This window comes from Schistocerca serialis, chromosome 1, assembly GCF_023864345.2.
Source record: "Schistocerca serialis cubense isolate TAMUIC-IGC-003099 chromosome 1, iqSchSeri2.2, whole genome shotgun sequence".
NCBI classification, from domain to species: domain Eukaryota; kingdom Metazoa; phylum Arthropoda; class Insecta; order Orthoptera; family Acrididae; genus Schistocerca; species Schistocerca serialis.
This window is the reverse complement of record NC_064638.1, coordinates 288,432,761-288,452,329: the sequence shown is the minus strand read 5'-3', so window position 1 is coordinate 288,452,329 and position 19,569 is coordinate 288,432,761. Positions and strand designations below refer to the sequence as shown.

The 19,569-nt window shown below is 42.8% G+C and overlaps 1 protein-coding gene across 1 annotated transcript in view; it reads left to right on the top strand.

The window, feature by feature from the left end:
* Nucleotides 1-19,569, top strand: part of LOC126468380 (probable Rho GTPase-activating protein CG5521) — a 276,527-nt gene that overhangs the window by 8,383 nt on the left and 248,575 nt on the right. The window contains exons 2-3 of the mRNA XM_050096545.1: nt 3,618-3,728; nt 17,624-17,641. Coding sequence (XP_049952502.1) covers nt 3,618-3,728; nt 17,624-17,641 — 129 coding nt within the window. The remainder of the gene's footprint in view (nt 1-3,617; nt 3,729-17,623; nt 17,642-19,569) is intronic.

Here is a 19,569-nt window from a genome sequence, read left to right as displayed (position 1 = left end):
TAGGCCACTGGGGGGGGGGGGGAGGAAGTGCAGTCCACTGTTATACTAGCTGCATGTACACTTAAGATCAGCCCAATTCAGTCACTTTACATTGTATTAGGAGCCCGTACTTGCTGTTACCAACATCTCCTCGAGATTCAACAACAGTGAATTCTGTGTTGTAGGTGGCTGAAAGATGTACTATGGCTTGCCCATCCAGGAACAGTTTCCGAGTTACCATCTGTGAGCAAGATTCATGCAATGAGTTGCTTTCCAGAAAATTTTGTGGCGAATATTAATATTTTACACAGAGATGTAGTAAATTACTAACTTGACTGTTTAGGAGGGTCTGAACGGTTTTAGGTTTGATAAATTTTAGAAAATTAAGTGTGGAAAAAATGACTGTACATTGTTATCGGTAAATATTTAGATGAGGGTCACCATTTTAATCTGATGTATGACAATATTTGAAAACTTGAAGTTGCTTGTCAATAAATCATAACAATTTTTTTAAAAATTCTGTATGGTTTTGGCATGGCTTCTTTTTGTCTCCATATTTAATTATCCAGATTAAATTGCTTGACTTATTTACTTGCTTTCTCTGAGATCAGATGGTGTCAGTTCCTTCATTTTCCTCCTTATTGTATTGACTAAGATGTGCAACAGTGTCTTTAAGAAATATGATAGAAAAGTAATTGTTTTGAGGCCTATATTATGAAATGCTTTTCATTCTTTTGATTGGCCAATGAGAGGAGTTTTTCTGTAGCTGAAACTTCCACATAATTCATAACAGTTTTAACAAACAGGACTGCATTAACTGCATCAAGGTTACAGTGTTTACCTATATCAAGTGTATAATAATAACAATATGAAAATTATAGAAATTATTGTTGAGAACGAGGGGAACTTCTCATCGCACCCAACCCCCCTCTCCTACTATCTCATTTTAGTGGTGAAATGGCACAGTGGTTAGTCAGTCAAAAACTGAACACAGATCAACAGATCAAGCATGAAAACAGAAAGGTGTACTGGACTGTGAAAAAAGAAGAAAACTAGAAACAGCAAATGGTCCAACCTCAAGATGTGTAACAGTGAGCAGATTACAAGAGAACTCTGGTGTCATGGTTCTGTGGTAACACTGTTGGACTGCAAAGTGGAAGATCCGTGTTCAGATCTTGCACCTCCTCCCTTTTATTTAACAAAATTATGACCTACTCTGTCTGTAGTCTCGGCAATTGTCACACTATACATTGGTTATAGAATATGAATCGTGTGGTAAGAATATATTATCGCCGTAAGTAAATGTGATGTATTGTGAGAGCAGGCGAGTTACCCTATAGACCTGACACAGAAATAAAAACGACAAATAAACGAGTGTAAACTATATTACAGCAAAGGAATTCAAGAGTCAAATCATCCAAAATGGAAGTCAAGAGGCATAAATGTGGTACGTGTGTAGAAGAAAGGAGGTTCGTACATCTGGAGGTCATGAGACTATTCAAGTTTGCTCAATGTTGCACATCTTAAATGTGAACCTTTCACTGTTTGTATTTTGCTTCTTTTTTTCACAGTTCTGTACACCTTCTTTTTTCTTTTCACACTTGATCTGTGTTCAGTTTTTGACGGACTATCCACTGTTACCATCTTACCATTAAATCTGAGGAGGGTGTGATGGGGAGTTTTCCTTGTCCCTTGTCAGTAGTTTCCAGTAGGGTTTAATTATAAATTAGCTCCTCTCCGTAATATAAATTGCGCATGTACTGTTTCCAATATTGAAGATGTCCCTATTACCTGTTATATATATATATATATATATATATATATATATATATATATATATATATATATATATAATGAAAGGAAACATTCCACGTGGGAAAAATTATATATAAAAACAAAGATGAGGTGACTTACCGAACAAAAGCGCTGGCAGGTCGATAGACACACAAACAAACACAAACATACACACAAAATTCAAGCTTTCGCAACAAACTGTTGCCTCATCAGGAAAGAGGGAAGGAGAGGGGAAGACGAAAGGAAGTGGGTTTTAAAGGAGAGGGTAAGGAGTCATTCCAATCCCGGGAGCGGAAAGACTTACCTTAGGGGGAAAAAAGGACAGGTATACACTCGCACACACGCACATATCCATCCACACATACAGACACAAGCAGCTTGTGTCTGTATGTGTGGATGGATATGTGCGTGTGTGCGAGTGTATACCTGTCCTTTTTTCCCCCTAAGGTAAGTCTTTCCGCTCCCGGGATTGGAATGACTCCTTACCCTCTCCTTTAAAACCCACTTCCTTTCGTCTTCCCCTCTCCTTCCCTCTTTCCTGATGAGGCAACAGTTTGTTGCGAAAGCTTGAATTTTGTGTGTATGTTTGTGTTTGTTTGTGTGTCTATCGACCTGCCAGCGCTTTTGTTCGGTAAGTCACCTCATCTTTGTTTTTATATATATATATATATATATCTCTCTCTGTGTGTGTGTGTGTGTGTGTGTGTGTGTGTGTGTGTGTGTGTGTGTGAGCGTGAGTGTATACCTGTCCTTTTTTCCCCCTAAGGTAAGTCTTTCTGCTTCCGCTCCCGGAATTGGAATGACTCCTTACCCTCTCCCTTAAAACCCCACATCCTTTCGTCTTTCCCTCTCCTTCCCTCTTTCCTCATGAAGCAACCGTTGGTTGCGAAAGCTTGAATTTTGTGTGTATGTTTGTGTGTCTATCAACCTGCCAGTGCTTTCGTTTGGTAAGTCACGTCTTCTTTGTTTTTAGATATATTTTTCCCAAGTGGAATGTTTCTTTTTAAATCTTGTTCTCAGTTGATGTAGAAATTTTTCTTTGTAGTTAGCTCATGTGATGCATGGAACATGTTCATCAACAGTATTTCCATTGTTGTTTACCCATATTTGCTTCTATCTTTGTTTTTATATTGTCCTTTTTAAAATCCAGCTTATTTCGCAATGTTTACCTAAGTTCTCTGCCTATGTCTTTTTTCTGCTGTGTTTAAAATCTCATGAGTGGTGCTAAGTATCTTTGATTCTAGCTTAATTTTTCCTGACATCCTATTTTATGTTTTGACAATATATTGTTCTCTTTCTGCACAAGGTTCACAATCTTCACAAATAATGTCTATAGTGCCCATTTCTTCCTCAGTGTATTTCTTTACCTTTAGTCCTTTTAGGTGCCACCTCTTTTGGATCACATCTTTGATTGCAGTTGGCAAAACATAACCAAATATCACCACATATAAAAATAGCTGTGGCTGTGCTTTGATGTTTTGTATTGATAATTCACTTTAATGTTAACCTATTGTGTGTTTTCAGCTTCCCGTATACACCTATTTTTTATAGGCACTTCTAAGAATATCCATTGTTTATTGGGAACTGTGATAGTAAATTTTGGTGAATTAAGGAAAGATAACACATTGTTTGTTAAGTTTTGTAAATTGTATTTTCTCCATGGCATAATGTTAATTTACTTTCAGATGTCATGAAGAAACACTAGAAACTAGATCTAAAGCTTCACTGTGTTTTTGGTGCAATACACACACACACACACACACACACACACACACACACACACACACACACAGCTGTGTTTAAAATTGCATATGAGGAAATACATAATTTTTTTCTTTTTGCAGAACATGTCGATGTCGAGGAGGCAAAAACTTTCTTTGAGAGCAATTTCAGTCACATCTACTGCATCCTTTATGACAGTTTTGTAGCAGCTGAAGCAAATCTGAAGCAGAGAGGTTGGTACAAAATACAGAATCCATTCTATAACTCATTATCTGGGTATACGGAACATGTGTAGTGTATGTGTTAAAATAATAGTTCAGCATCAGGTGTATGCCGTGTGTGTGTGTTTAAAACTATAGCAAACTATTACTGCAACATTAAAATCTTTTGGTGAACAACTCTCAATCTGTATCCAGACATCTGTGAAGTATGAAGAAATAAATGGGTGCTCTCAAGCACTTATGAGTATTCTGTGGAAAAGGAGGGTGGTTACAATCGGGTGTAGTAAGCTACTGTGGGAGAACACATCTGTTACCATGTGTGTAAAAGGCAAATAGTGCAAATAAACAAAACTGTTTGATTTTCAGACTGAAGGTAATGCTGTGAAATAGTTCAGTTCTCACTTAACAGAAAGAAAGCAAAGAGTAGTATTAATATCGTGTCAAGGAAATTATTTCTGTACAGAAAAATGATTTCACGGGAAGATACACAAGGTACCATTTTAAGCCCAATCATGTTTCAATTTCACACAGTTGATTTATATTTAAATGTAACTTAAGATTCAGTTCATTTGCTGATGACACACACATTCTCATTCCAAGTAAAACTACAGAACAAATTCCTCAAAGAGGCAGTGATACCATTAATAGCTTAGAACATTGGCTGGATCTAAATCGGTTAAAACTAGACGCAATTAACCCAGTTTAAAACTATATAGTAAAAATCAAGTAAGTAAAATTCTCCACAATTAACCCAGTTTAAAATTATGTAGTAAAAATCAAGTGATTAAAATTATCCATATAAGCCAGGATCTTAAGGAAGTCAATGCTATCAAATTCCTGGTGAGATTTTTAGAAAATAAAATAAGCGTAATTTTTAGACACAAATTTATTAGCAAATTAAGTCTCTTGGATTCACACTCAGAATACTTCCCTGCGGAAGTGATGTGGACACAAGAAAATTTGTCTGTCACAGCTGCTTTGAGTCTGTTGTAAGGTACAGAATTATTTTTCATGGGAATATAAATTGTGCAAACAGAATATTATTATCAACAGGAGAAAATTATTAGGATATGAATAATTAAAAAATATGTGTAATTAAGGGAAGGGACCATGCAGCCCACTGTTTGGGACATGGGGGGGTCAACTGGTGGCCCGCGGGCTGGATCTGGCCCACGACTGGTGTCAGTGCGGTCCATGGAAGAAATCTGTGGGAGAATTTTGCAGCAGCTATTTTTAAGACAGCTACTGCAAAATGTTGTACATAAAGAAACAATCGTCACAGTGTGTAAATAACTGTAGATGAACTGGGATGAACATAAAATGAGTGTACTCTCAAAAACGTGTATTTTGAAGCATAATATGTCGGCTTGGCATGTCTGGAAAGATGTGCCATTCATATTCATATCTGTGAGGTTGCCCTTGCCTGGTTTAGGGGGTCTACATGTTTTAGCTATTCTGTGTATTTACTGTTATGAACGGTTTATCTTTGTTTATAGGTATTTAGAATTATTATTAGGAAACAATTGTAAACATGTATACAATACCATAAAAAAGAATTTCAAGTTTTATTTTTACAGATTAAAACTCTATGCTCTGACTCTACGGTACATGGCTGATGAAAAATTATAATCAATCAAAAAAGAAAATTTTCAACAGTTTGGAACTAGAGTTTGCTGCAAAGACAATACATGCCTTCCTTGTGCAATCCAAAAGTGAAAAGTTCACAGTGGAACAACAGTAAGAAATAAGATAGATCGCTAATCATCACGTAGAACTGGCACTGAATGCAGACAGGCTCATTTTAAAAGTATGTTTACAAGTAGACTAAACTAACAGGCTGAGTCTTTAAGGTACAGACAACAACCCCCCCCCCCCCCCTCCACACACACACACACACACACACACACACACACATTAATATATGTATAATTCACACAAATGTAGCCACTGTCGTTTATGGGAGCAGTCAGACCTTAACATCCAGAGGTGACAGTGGCCATGGTGTGTGTGCACGCGAGAGGGGGGAAGGGGATATGTCTGAAGGAGGGCAGAGTAGCTCAATCTATGTGTATTTGTCCAGCTGCAGATTCTTACAATTATAGTTGAATTATCTCTGCAGATAATATGATAACCTTGTTCTGGTGGCTATACATTAGTATTAATCTGGTTTTTTGATTCTATGTTTATGTCTCAATGGTATTACTTATATTGCTGACCCACCTGCACATTAAATCAATGATTTATATCTGTACATAAATGAGATAATAAAATTCTGATCTTGCATAACTTATAATATAAAATATTGTCACAGAAGTTGAGGAATAGGGAAGTCATACAGCTTCTTGAACCAAGATGCACAACTTAGGATGCAAACCAAACATACACATGGGTATAGGTTACTTAATCAGTTGCTGCAGTCAGATCCAGTGGGCCAAATTTCCCTGAGATATTGGCTCCAGCTCTGTCTTTCTGTTGTTCTTCACTTCCATCCATTCAGCAGTCCTCCTTACTGTAAATTTTTTGAAGCAGTATATTCACTGGGGTCAGGGATGTCCCATAGGTCTGGTCTAGTCATTTTGACATTTCACACTTTTTGGTCACTGGCTGTGTGGCAAACAAACAACGTGATTTGCCCATTGTAGGTGTAGCACTTCCATTGTCATTAAAAGTAGCACCTACTGCATGCAGTGTTAAGGATCATCTGTGCGCAGTATCTGCATTAGCTCTTATTTGCATTTCAAAGCCAGTACGTTAGCCATTCTGATTTGGTGACGTCCTTATGTACCCTTTTGGTTGATACTCCTGGCAACACAGGAATCGCACTGCTGATGCGTGAGCTGCTAAATCCCGTAACATACTAGGGAGTAGATGCCCATCTTCTTGGGGCATCAGGACTCCCGGCACGTTGATCGTGCCAGGTGCCCTTTGTTGTGGCTCCATGGAGCCCATGTGGAGACCTCTTGATCAGAGTAAATGTTATCAGGACAGACATTTTGCACAAAAATGTGTCAAATTAAACTGGAGCAATGGTCACCACATCAGGCATGTCAAAGACATTTTGATGCAGACACCCCTTACTGCTTTCCCTAATCAGGGTACCCTGTGGGTAGAGGAAGAAGCCAGATGTCTGGAAGCAAAACAATTTATCCAATATTTACAGTGTGCTTGAACTGATGGGGATACTTTCATTGTGACAAAGCCGTTATTTTTTGTGGAACATACTAAAGGCAAATTTGGAGAAGTTGAGTCTTTGGAAGAAACGTGCAGTGGATCACTACTGATTAAAGCCTCCTCAGCTGCACAGTCTACAGGCCATCAGACATGTGATCTTCTGGGTGATTGATGAGTGACCATTGTCTCACACAAGCCTTTGAATATGGTCTAAGGAATTACATTCCACAGAGACCTTACACTCCAAACAGACAAGGAGCTAGGGACTAATCTTGAGCAGGAAGGTATACATATCGTCTGATGTGCCCAGGGAGGTCCCAAAGATAATTGAACAGGAGGTCTTTTATCTTAGCCTTTGAAGGGATTGTACTAAAAAAAAAAATTATCAGAGTGTAAAAGTGTGTCATGATACCTTACACCCCTCCCCCCCCCCCCCTCCTTCCCCCACCATGAAACAATTCCAGTGCTTGGAAAGCCCCAAATTTGGCAGCTACAGACAATCACTCCACAAAGGAATTTTTGGTGAACAGCCATCTTTGTGTGTCCATTGCACAGTATGCCAGCCTCCACTTTCATAGATTTGTCAAGTATTCAAGAAAGAAAAGAAAATACTGAATATAAATCCAGTGACTGTCTCTCATGAGCTGAAAAAAAAAGGAGAAGCCTACATTCTGTTCCAATGACCAATTATGTGAAAGTTGCTGCTTAACCACCATTACCTCAATGGTTTCCAAACCAATTCTCCCACTGCTCTCCTCTCTTATGCTTCCCATGACACCATATTCAGGAACTGCTTCTTGCACTCGACTGTAGAAGCAGCTTCCTTGTCTAGCATCTACTGGCAACAGGGCTTCCTCCTGGGACTCCTGCTTCTAGAAATCAACAGGTTAAAGGCCAAAGGCCGAACACCAGCTTGTAGCTGAAAAAATCACTGCTTGTGGGTCCTAGGGCTGCTTGTCCTTCATCCATCCCCATTCTCATTGTGGATAATCCATCACAATAATCTTGTCCGCTAAAGGCTGAGGAGGAGAAGGAGAATCAGGACAAAACTATTCTGGTGAGCTCAAAGGCACCAGATCCCCAAAGTGTCAGATTTTGAAACAATGGTAATTGATGTTGTCCCATCCCCATCGGTGACAGGCAATGACCCTGGGGCTTGACTGGCCCTCTTGGCTCCTCCGTGTGTAAGCTGGACACTCATAATGTGATCATTTAGCATTACTGTAATGGCTGTTACTGTTACCTGCCAGAACTACATCATCATCTTTCTTCCTATTCTGCACTTTGTGCTATTCTGCAAAATCCACACTTCACACTGATGACCTTTCTCTAATGTTCACTTGGTTATCCTGCACTCTGTTAGAAACCTATTGGCCCTGAGAGGGCATCTAGAGGGTTCTGTACACTGGTTCACAAACATGTTGTCAGAGAGTGTATTCCCTTTTGTGCCACGTTGAAAGTAATAGCAGTGTGGGTGCAAATGACTCCGCCCCTCGCACGCCACCTTTTCTCCTACTTTGGGACTTTAGGCACAACGACGACAGCCCCTGTGTGATAGGGGTCTTGTAATTAACTAGCTTCTTACTGAGCTTGACATATGTGTCATAATGATTGTACTTGTAACAATGGCAGTGTCACCCATGATGCCTTTTCTGCTATCGTCATAATGATCTCTTTCCCCCAGCTTGAGGGCTTCACTACATCGGTCACTATATGACCACCTTGCAGTGATCCTGTCGCTTCCTTATTGTTGCCAGATTGACCAACTATCACATTGCGTGCTTCGAAGAGCGAACTGGCTGTCGTATGCCTCTGCTGTGACCTTCACCCCCTCTCTGTCAGGTTGCACCACTGAGATTGTGCTAGACATCTCTGACACAATCACCCATGCTGGAATTGCTATTCCCCTTTCTAGAAGTCCCCCATCCGCTGGCTAGTGCTGTGGTAGCTGTTCAGGATCATCGTAGTACACTGCAGTGTCTCAAGAAGCACCCTTCACAGGCCACGCTCCTCACTTTTAAGCAACTTTGTGCTAATTAAAAGCAGCTATAATGATTGCTGGGAGTGCTATGTTTCATCCCTGGGTTCATATGCTTCTTCATCCCAGGTGTGGACAAAGTTCCGTATTTGTCTGGATGGCCAAAGATTCACAACTGTAATGGGTCTCTTCTGTCGGGATAGTCTGTGTACTGACACATCTGTTCTTACTGAATATATTGCAACCCACTCTGTGATGGCTTCGATTACCTCTTATGCAGCTGCCGTCTGTACATGTAAGTGATCAGTTGAAGACCTCCCCCTTTTCCTTCACCTCACAGCGTGCCGAATTATAAATGAACCAACAGACTGCGAACTGCTTCAGGCTCTTGCCTCATGTCACAATACAGCCCCGTGCCCCAATTCCATTCACAATAGGCTGATACGACATCAGAGTGTTACTCAAGGGCTCCGTTGCCTCAGGTTCTTCATCTTTATTTGGCTCAATGGTGTCTTCCTTTTGTAGTAGCAAGATAGTATTGTTCCAGTTCTTAAGCTGGGCAAGAGCCGAGATCCATTGACAATTACCATTTCATTTGCCTCACCAGTGTGCTCCGCAAACTGCTTGAAATGAAGGTTGCATGCCAATAATGCTCAATTCTCAAATCTCACCGCCTTTGTCCTGCTATCAGTGTAGTTTCCTGGAGGCACGATCCACAATTAACTAACTGGCTAAGTTGGAAATGTCCCTCTGGCAGTCATTTTTCTTAATTCCAACACCTCCTTGCAGTCTTTTTTGACATATGTAATGTGTACTTTCCCTTCATGGCTTTTTATTAGTCAGTTTTTATCTCTCTGGTTGTTCTGGATTATATAGTTGATACTTCACTCAGCTCGCCACAGGTCAAAGGGAATGGCATCCCTCAGGGCTCCATGCTGAGTGTCACACTAATCTTCATTACCATCAATGAGGTGGGGGGATTTAGAATAGGCCCGAGGTATTCGTGCCTGCCGTAAGAGGTGACTAAAAGGAGTCTCACACTTTTTATCTCTGAGTTCAGGCCCCATTCTGTGGTTTGACCTGTCACTTTCAAAATTCTTCAGAAGTGCGGGCCATATGGGGAAGGACGCCTCACGTGGTGCACGAGTACCCTTAGATTCGATCTCCTGAATCTCTTGTCATGGCTTTGCATTTCCACCTGCTATATAACTATTTGGGCGAGGACACTTTCCGTGGTATATTATCTCCTTCCATTGTCTCCTGTCCTCTTTCGTCCCCATGACAATATTGGATTTCTCCAGCATGGTAGCCAGTCCGCTGTGGTGGGGCTGTCATGTAACCATTTGGTGGTAGCCCCCTGGCAACACAGGGATCGCGCTGCTGATGCCTGAGCTGTAAACTCCCCACGTATGCCAAGGAGTAGATGCCTGTCTTCCTGAGGCCTCAGGACTCCCGGCAGCAGCCATCGTGCCAGTTGGCTTTTGCTGTGGCTGGGTGGTGCCCGTGTGGAGAGCCCCTGATTGGAGTGGTTGGCATCAGGGCGGATGACCTGCAATGAAGCGGACTAAGTCATCTCTTGCTTTTGACCGTATGGCACCAGCAGTCTCTAAGAAGGGTAAGATAGAATACAATGCTGACAGGTATGACCCTAAATCGTTTCCCTTCCCCAGTACACCATGGGAGGAACGTAGAGCTACAGAACAGAGAGAGCCATATTCACCTTGGTTTTTAGTCTGTAGCAGAACTGATGAGGACTCTTTTCTACCGACGAAGCCTCAACTTTTCGTTGAACATCTTGAGGGTAAGATTGGAGAAATGACAGCACTGTCCAAGATGTGAAATGGTGCAGTCTAGATTCAGACAACATCCCCAGCCCAATCCCGAGTGTTACTCACCTGTGACAAGCTAGGCGATATTCCTGTCTCTGTCACTCCCCATAAAAGCCTCAACATGGTCCAGGGGATTATTTTCCATTGTGACCTCCTCTTACAGTCTGACGACGAGCTCCGCACCAACTTAGAACATCGGGGTGTTCATTTCATCCGGCACGTTTAAAAGGGACCCAAAGACAACAGTGATTCTACCGGGCCCTTTATCTTGGCCTTTGAGGGTGATTCATTGCCTGAAAAGGTCAAGGTGATGGTTTACCGCTGTGACGTTAAATCATACATCCCCCTATGCGGTGCTTTAAGTGCTGGAAGTTTGGGCACATGTGTTCCCGCTGCACTTCCAGCGCCACATGTCGAGACTGCGGATGTCCACTGCACCCAGATACTCCATGTGCACCACCTCCCACGTGCATCAGCTATGGAGAGCACCACTTCCCTTACTCACCAGACTGCCCAGTACTGCAAAAGGCGCAGAAAATTATGGAGTACAAGACCCTGGACAAGTTGACTTGCACAGAGGCTAAACATAAATTCGAAAGATTACACCCCATTCGGTTGACGTTGACATACGCCACAACTACATCACCATCGCCTTCCTAAGTGCCAGTGGTTCATCACTCTGTCCCATGAACAGTGGGCCCTCTGGGTCTCCTGAATACATCTGCCGCCGTGGTGGTAGGGGGAAAATCTCCTTCCAAAGTACCTTCTTTGGGAGCAACAATTTCAAATGTTTTCTGTTAAATGTGAGCTATTTGGGGATGAACTCCCAAACTAGTTTCCATGGTGCAGCCTTCTCTCCCCCTCCACTTCCTTTTCCCCTTTGCACCCTGGCCCCCTTCCTACTAGGTCACCAGCACGGTAGCCAGTCCATGTGGTGGTACTTACCAAGAGGTGGAACATAAATTTGAATGATTACACCCCGTTTGGTTGATGTACACATATGCTGCAGCTACTTTAACATCGCTGCCACAAGTACACTGTGTGCCACGAACAGTGGACCCTCTGGGCCTCCAGAATACATCCGCCCCCTTGGTGGTAGAGGGCAAAACTTTCTCCATTGCTCCCAAAGCACCTACTTCGGAAGCAAGGCCCCCCCCCCCCCCCCAACCCCCCAAACGCAGGGGACATCGGTCCCCTCCCCCCTACCGGAGAAGCAACAGCATCCTCCGGCTTCTCTCGTGCGGAAGGGGTCTCTTGGGGCCCTCTCTTCCGAGGTCTCCACTAATGCCATGGCGGATACTTGCCAGTGGCTCAAGGAGCCAAAACCTGCTGGATGAAGAGCTTCACAGTCTTCCTCCGTGTCTGAAGCTGCTTCACAGAAAGCTTCCCAGCAAGCCCCTAAAGAGAAGCAAGAGATCAAGCAAACTAAGTAGTAGTCTGCTAAGAAAAGGGACCCTCTGGTGGCCCCAACACCACCACTCCCTATCAGTTCTGCATCTGAGGATGCAGTGGAGATCTTAGCGTCTCCTGTGGACCTGAATCACACTGATGCTTCATTCGCGTTAGAAATGGCTACAATTACTCAGTCGGAGGCAGCAGGTGACCCTGAGGGATAACCTGCCTCCTTGCGCGCTTCATGCCTTCTCAGCCTCACAATAACGTCATCCTCCAGTGGAATTGTGGCAGGTTTTCCACTACCTGGCTGAGCTAAGGCAACTGTTAAGCTTTACACCTGCTTTCTGCATTGCCCTCCAGGAAACCTGGTTCCCGGTAATGCAGGCACCTGCCCTCCGTGGCTATAAGGGGTATTACAGGAACCATTGCAACTATAATAGAGTGTCTGGTGGAGTTAGCGTCTATGTCCTGAACTGAGTATGCAGTGAACCTGTGCCCCTTCAAACCCTTCTTGAAGCTGTGGCTGTCAGGATAAGGATGGCGCAGGAAATAACTGTCTGCAACATATATCTTCCTCCAGATGGTGCAGTACCCTTGAAAGCATTGGCTGCACTGATTGATCAATTCTCTAAACCTTTCCTACTTTTGGGAGATTTTAACGCTCATAACCCCTTGTGGGGTGGTACAGTTCTTATTGGCCGAGGCAGAGATGTCTAAAATTTACTGTCATAACTCAACCTCTGCCTCTGAAATATTGGGGCCGCCACACATTTCAGTGTGGCACATTGCACATATTCGGCCATTGATCTCTCAGTTTGCAGTCGTGGCCTTTTCCCATCTATCCACTGGAGAGCACATGATGACCTGTGTGGTAGTGACCACATCTCCATCTTCCTGTCACTGCCCTGGCATCAGGCCCATGGATGCCTCCACAGATAGGCTTTAAGCAAGGTGGACTGGGAAACTTTCACCTCTGCTGTCACCGTTGAATCTCCCCCACATGGTAACATTGACATGGTGGTTGAGCAGATAACTACAATGATTGTTTTTGTGGTGGAAAATGCAATCCCTCATTCTTTAGGGTGCCCACGGTGAAAGACAGTCCCTTGGTGGTCACCGGAAGTTGCTGAGGCAATTAAGGAGTGTCTGCAAGCTCTACAGCAGCGTAAGCGGCACCCTTTCCTGGAGCACCTCAAAGCCTCTAAACAGCTCCATGCCCGCATTTGCCAGCTTATCAGAAGGCGGAAACAGGAGCGTTGGGAGAGGTACGTCTTGACCATTGGGTGCCATACGTGACCTTCCCAAGTCTGGGCAGAGATCAAACAAGTTTTTGGGTACCAGACCCCAACAGGTGTTCCTGGTGTTAACAAAAATGGCATGATAGCTACCGACGCAAACGCAATTGCCGAGCACTTTGCTGAGCACTATGTTCGCGCCTCTCTGTCAGAGAATTACCTCCCAGCCTTTCGCACTCTCAGATGGCGGATGGAAGAGAAAGTCCTCTCGTTCACTACATGCCACAGTGAATCCTAGAACGCCCCATTTACAGAGTGGGAGCTCCTCAGTGCCCTTGCACATTGCCCTGACACGCTCCTGGGCCCGATTGGATCCACAGTCAGATGATTAAACATCTCTCGTCTGACGACAAGCGACATCACCTCATGATCTTCAACCGGATCTGGTGCGATGGCGTCTTTCCATCGCACTGGCGGGAGAGCACTGTCATACCAGTTCTCAAGCCCGGCAAAAACGTGCTTGATGTGGATAGCTATTGGCCCATCAGCCTCACCAATGTTCCTTGTAAGCTGTTGGAATGTGTGGTGTGTCGGTGGTTGCGTTGGGTCCTGGACTTTTGTGGCCTACTGGCTCCGTGCCAGGACAGCTTCCACCTGGGTCGCTCTACCATGGATAATCTTGTGTCCCTCGAGTCTTCCATCCGAACAGTCTTTTCCAGGCACCAACACTTTGTTGCTGTCTTATTTGATTTATGAAAAGTGTATGACACCACCTGGCGACAGCATATCCTTGCCACATTATACAAGTGGCATATCTGAGGCACACTCCCGATTTTTATCCAGAATTTCCTCTCGCTGCATACTTTCCGTGTCCAAGTTGGTGCCTCCCATAGTTCCACCCTTATCCAAGAGAATGGGGTTCTGCAGGGCTCTGTATTGAGTGTGTCTCTATTTTTAGTGGCCATTAACGGTCTAGCACCAGCTGCAGGGCCATCCATCCCAGCCTCTCTGTATGCAGACAACTTCTGCATGTTGTACTGCTCCACCAGTACTGGTGTTGCTGAGCCAGGCCTATGGGGAACCATGCACAAGGCGCAGTTGTGGGCTCTAGCCCACGGCTTTCAGTTTTCTGCTGCAAAGTCGTGTGTTATGCACTTCTGTCAGCATTGTACCATTCACCCGGAACCAGAACTTTACCTTACTGATGATCCCCTCACTATAGTGGAGACATATTGATTTTTAGGACTGGTTTTCGATGCCCAATTGACTTGGCTTCCTCACCTTTGTCAGCGTAAGCGGAAATGCTGGCAGCGCCTCAATGCCCTCTGATGTGAGGAACACCAACTGGGGTGCAGATCGCTCTACACTGCTGCAGCTATACAGAGCCCTTGTTCAATCCCGCCTTGACTATGGGAGTCTGGTTTATGGTTCGGCGCTGCCCTCAGCATTGCTTTTACTCGACCCAGTGCACCACTGCGGCATTTGCCTAGCGACAGGAGCTTTTAGGATGAGTCCGGTGACCAGTGTCCTTGCAGAGGCTGTAGTTTCTCCATTGCTGGTCAGGTGTGCACAACTGCTTGCCAGTTACGTTGCACACATTCGTAGTTCTCCTGCGCATCCGAATTACTGTTTCCTTTTCCCACCCACAGCAGTTCATCTCTCGCATCGGCGGCCCAGGTCAGGGCTTCCAATTGCAGTTCACGTCCAATCCCTCATATCTGGATTGGAGTCCTTGCCTTTACCACCTATACTCGAGGTGCAATCATGTACACCTCCATCGTGTACACCTAGGCTGCGGCTTTGCCTGACCTTTCACATGGCCCAAAGGACTCAGTTCACCCCGCAGCTCTCCGCTGTCAATTCATCCTCGCGGCCATGAAGTGATTTACACCAACGGCTCGATGGCTGGTAGTCATGTCGGCTTTGCGTATGTCCATGGAGGATATATTGAACAGCATTCCTTGCCTGAAGGCTGCAGTGTTTTCTCTGCAGAGCTGGTGGCTATATCCCGTGCTCTTGAGCACATCCAGTCATGCCCTGGGGAGTCGTTTCTTCTGTGTAATGACTCCTTGAGCAGCGTACAAGCTATCAACCAGTGCTACCCTCATCATCCCTTGGTAGCGGCGATCCAGGAGTCCATTTATGCTCTGGATCGGTCTGGTCATTCAGTGGTGTTTGTGTGGACTCCAGGACATGTCGGAATCCCAGGCAATGAACTTGCTGACAGGCTGGCCAAACAGGCTACATGGAAACCGCTTATGGAGATCAGCATTTCAATAACTGACCTGCATTTGTTTTTACGTCACCAGGTTTTTCGGCTTTGGGAGATGGAATGCCATAGTCTCAGTACGCACAGCAAATGGCGTGCCACTTAGGAGACTACAAATGTGTGACAGTCCTCCATAAGGGCCTCTCCCAGGAATTCTGTGGTTCTCTGCCTGCTCCACATTGGCCACGCTTGGGTGACCCACGGCTGCCTCCTGTGCCGTGAAAACCTGCCACAGTGTTGATGCAGTGTCTGGTTGACAGTGGCCCATATTCTGGTGCACTGTCCCACTGTGACTGCCCTGTGATGAAAACTTCGGTTACTGGACTCATTGCTGCTAATTTTATCTGACAACGCCTCATCGGCTGATTTAGTTTTACATTTTATTCGTGAGGATGGGTTTTATTATTTGATCTAAATTTTAGCGCATGTCCTTTGTCCCTCTGTGTCCTCTACCCTAGTGCTTTTAGGGTGGAGGTTTTAATGTGTTGCAGAGTGGCTGGCTTCTCGTTTTTATTCTCTTGGTCGGCCAGCCTGGTTTGTCGTTTTAATCTCTTCTACCTGTTTCTTACGTTTCTGTGGTTTTCTTCTCCTCTTTTCCCCACTTAAGTGTTTGTTGCCCTACCGCCGTTCTTGTGGTTTTTCCTTTATCTCCATTTTGTTTTGTCAGTCTTGCCTGTTTTAATCTCTCACTTGTGGCATTGTTTTATTCGGAACAAGGGACCGATGACCTAGCTATTTGGTCCCTCCCCCTCCCCCTCCCCCCCCCCCCCCCCCTCTTTTAAACCAACTAACCAACCATCAACGGGCTGGTGACCTCTGTCAGTCCAATTGTTACCTCCACGCTGTATGTTGATGTCTCTTGCATTTGGTAGTGCTCCCACTCTGTAGCCCCGACTGAACACCAGGTCAAAGGTGCCATCTGATAGGTCTCTGGTGGACCCTTTCACAGCATTTTCAATTATCTCCTGCAAAAACATGGGTCCTCATTTTTGTCATCATACTATGGCCTATCATGATCCAAAACTACCTGGGTACACAGTGCTTGGATGTTGTTGCCAGTCCTGATTTTTGAGACTCCTCTTTGACAAGAAACTGATCTAGTTGTTCTATATTTGTCAGCTAAAAACTATCTACATGTGAAAGCTTAAAGCTTGTTGCTTCCTTGCCTAAGTCTCTTGGGATGCAAATTGTGCTACTTTCCATTGTTTCTACTGGACTCTGATCTAGTCCCACTTGGAACATGGTTGCCATGTTTATGTCTTGGCGGTGTATTCATCTTTGAAACTGTTAAACCCATTCAGTCATCATGAAGTCTGACTGGACACTGGCACCTGCTGGACTAGTCCCATAGACTGTATCCTTACGGAAGTGGGTATTTTGAAGAGTCACTGATTGCATTTTTCTTGTTGATATGTGTACTTTTAACTCCGTGTGGGGTTTGTGTTTGCTGTACACAAGGACTATTTACTTCCAATGTTTCAGTCTGATGAAAATGTTGGCAACCAATATGTTTGATTTTACTATTTTACCTTCATAATCTTAACTATATGCCTTCTAAGCGGCAAACGACTGCTAGTAATTGTGTAAACACCTTATGTTGTTGTATGATAACTACTGTTATGTATGGTCATCACAGAATCTGTTTAGAAGCTTATCTGAAGTGTTAGGAAAGCAAATTCTGCTGAATACCCATTTTACCCATTTTGTTTATGTTTTCCTTTTGTGGTATGAATATTTTACATGTTGTACGTGTTTGTTAATTTCATGGTAATTATTTGCCTTAGCTTTTCTAATGAATGCAATCTGCTGGATAGAAAGTTCTTGAGCAAAATCCAAATGTCTGGATCAGTGCATTTGACAGTTGACAGCATATGTCACTACTGCTGTCTAGTAATGTTTTTGCCTTTTCTTATTTGCTGGTTTGTTGGAAAGCTATTGAGACATTCTCATTTTGAGCTAAAATTAGAATAGTTGTAAATAACATTATCTCATTGGTAATTAATTATGTTGTTCTGCATTTACTTTTCCAGAGTTGTCTTTCCACTTAGGTGAGTATGTTACATTTTGAATATCTCAGCATGTTAGGTGAAAATAATGTGTATGTAGCTTACGTTTATTTTCAGTTTCTCCAAGAAGGTTACATATTGCTTTTACTAGTAGTGCTTCATGGTAATCAGTGCTATTTACATTTGATGTACTGCTTTGTTGGAGGTTTGAAATGGAATGGCATTTTTTTGGAATGTAGTTTGGCTTATTTTAAGTTGTTTGTCTAAAATGAAACGTGGTTTGCATGAAACATTTGGGCTATTAGACATAGAAACTATATGGTTGAATAATTGTAATATGAAACAGTTTAGTTGTCTTCATTGTTATCATTTTTCTCTAAAACGGTACAGAACGACATATGAGTATTAAATTGTATTTTTGGTTGTTTGTTAACTTCAATGAAGAACCAGCTTGTGAGTTCTGAAGCATGATTAGTTAGCAATGGTATAAATTTACAAGTATAATTAGTTAGCAATGGTATAAATTTACAAGTAAAATGTAGTTTTTTTCCCTTATAAGACAACTCTGTAGCTGTAGCATTTGATTTTGTTTTTAATAAAATTACTTTTTATCTGTATACATTTTCTGATGTTAAGTAGTGATAGTGTAAATTATCTGTGGGCAAACATTAGTGCTCACTGCTTGCTGTGTTAAGAATACAGAATTCTTTTCCAGAAAATTCATTTTTTAGAAATACAAACCTTTGTCCTTGATTATTTAGCATATTAATAATCTATTTTAATATGCACAGGACAAGAATCATAAAATCACACGATTTTGACTCTTACCTGGTAATTTTCAAATTGGTGCATGTAGAGAACTTCCAGCCAAGAATAAATAAATAAATTTTAAAGCTCAGTGACAGTTGTAATATGAAAGGAACTGCTGTTAACTAACTATACTATGATTCAGTTGTAGAAAATGAAAAGGGATTATCCTATTTTGTTATCATATCTTGCAAATGATGATCATGTCATTTATCTTGGTTATCAATGACATGTGGTACTCTGCATGTTCTAAAATAGTTATTCAGTGATACTATTGATACACTCGCATCATCATCACAGAGTCACTTTACATTTCAGAAACAATGGTACCATAAGGAAGATAGCTATCACTGAGACATGTTCAGACAATTTCATATTTATTCATTTAACAGCTGCAAAGGTTTTTTGCTTGAAAGAATCATAGTTTTTGTTGCTTCAAATCTGAATGCACCAACTACTTCTCATTAAAAGTGCTGTGTCTGTACTGAAAGCTTCGCCACTATCCACTGATGACATTGCAGTGTGTGACGGACGAGTTAGCATAACACTCTCTCTCTCTCTCTCTCTCTCTCTCTCTCTCTCTCTCTCTCTCTCTCTCTCTCTCCTCTCCCTCTCCCTCTCTTTCTTTCTCGACACAGCCATTTATGTTGACCATAAACACTTTAAGATCACATTATGTAGCAAAGATTGAACAGATATACTTTAAGATCACACTATGAAGTAAAGGTAACAGTTTGCATCAAAGAAGAAAGCATTCCCAGTGGAGTGCCTGATCCCACCTCTCTGGAACTCCCAACCATCAATGCAACCCTTGTTTTTCGTTTACAGAAGAAAGTTAAATGTTTTGAATAACAATAAATATGAAATGCAAGTTTGTGAAGGAAAAAAAAAAATGGGGGGCAGTTTTATCACTGCATGTAAATACTGACATGTCCACCGCTTTCTTTTCTAAGTTTAGCAAAAATGGGAGAGGTGGTGGAAAATACAGGGAACAAAGAGAAGCGATTATTGTGTTGAGCACTGAATAATATGAGGAGCATCCAGTGAGTAATGCAACAGTTTTTCCTCTGAAAGCACATTGGTTTTATTGAGGATTCCAGTACGCCATATTATTCCCTACTCTTCTGGGTACAAACCCTATCAACATAATCTCTGTGTCAATG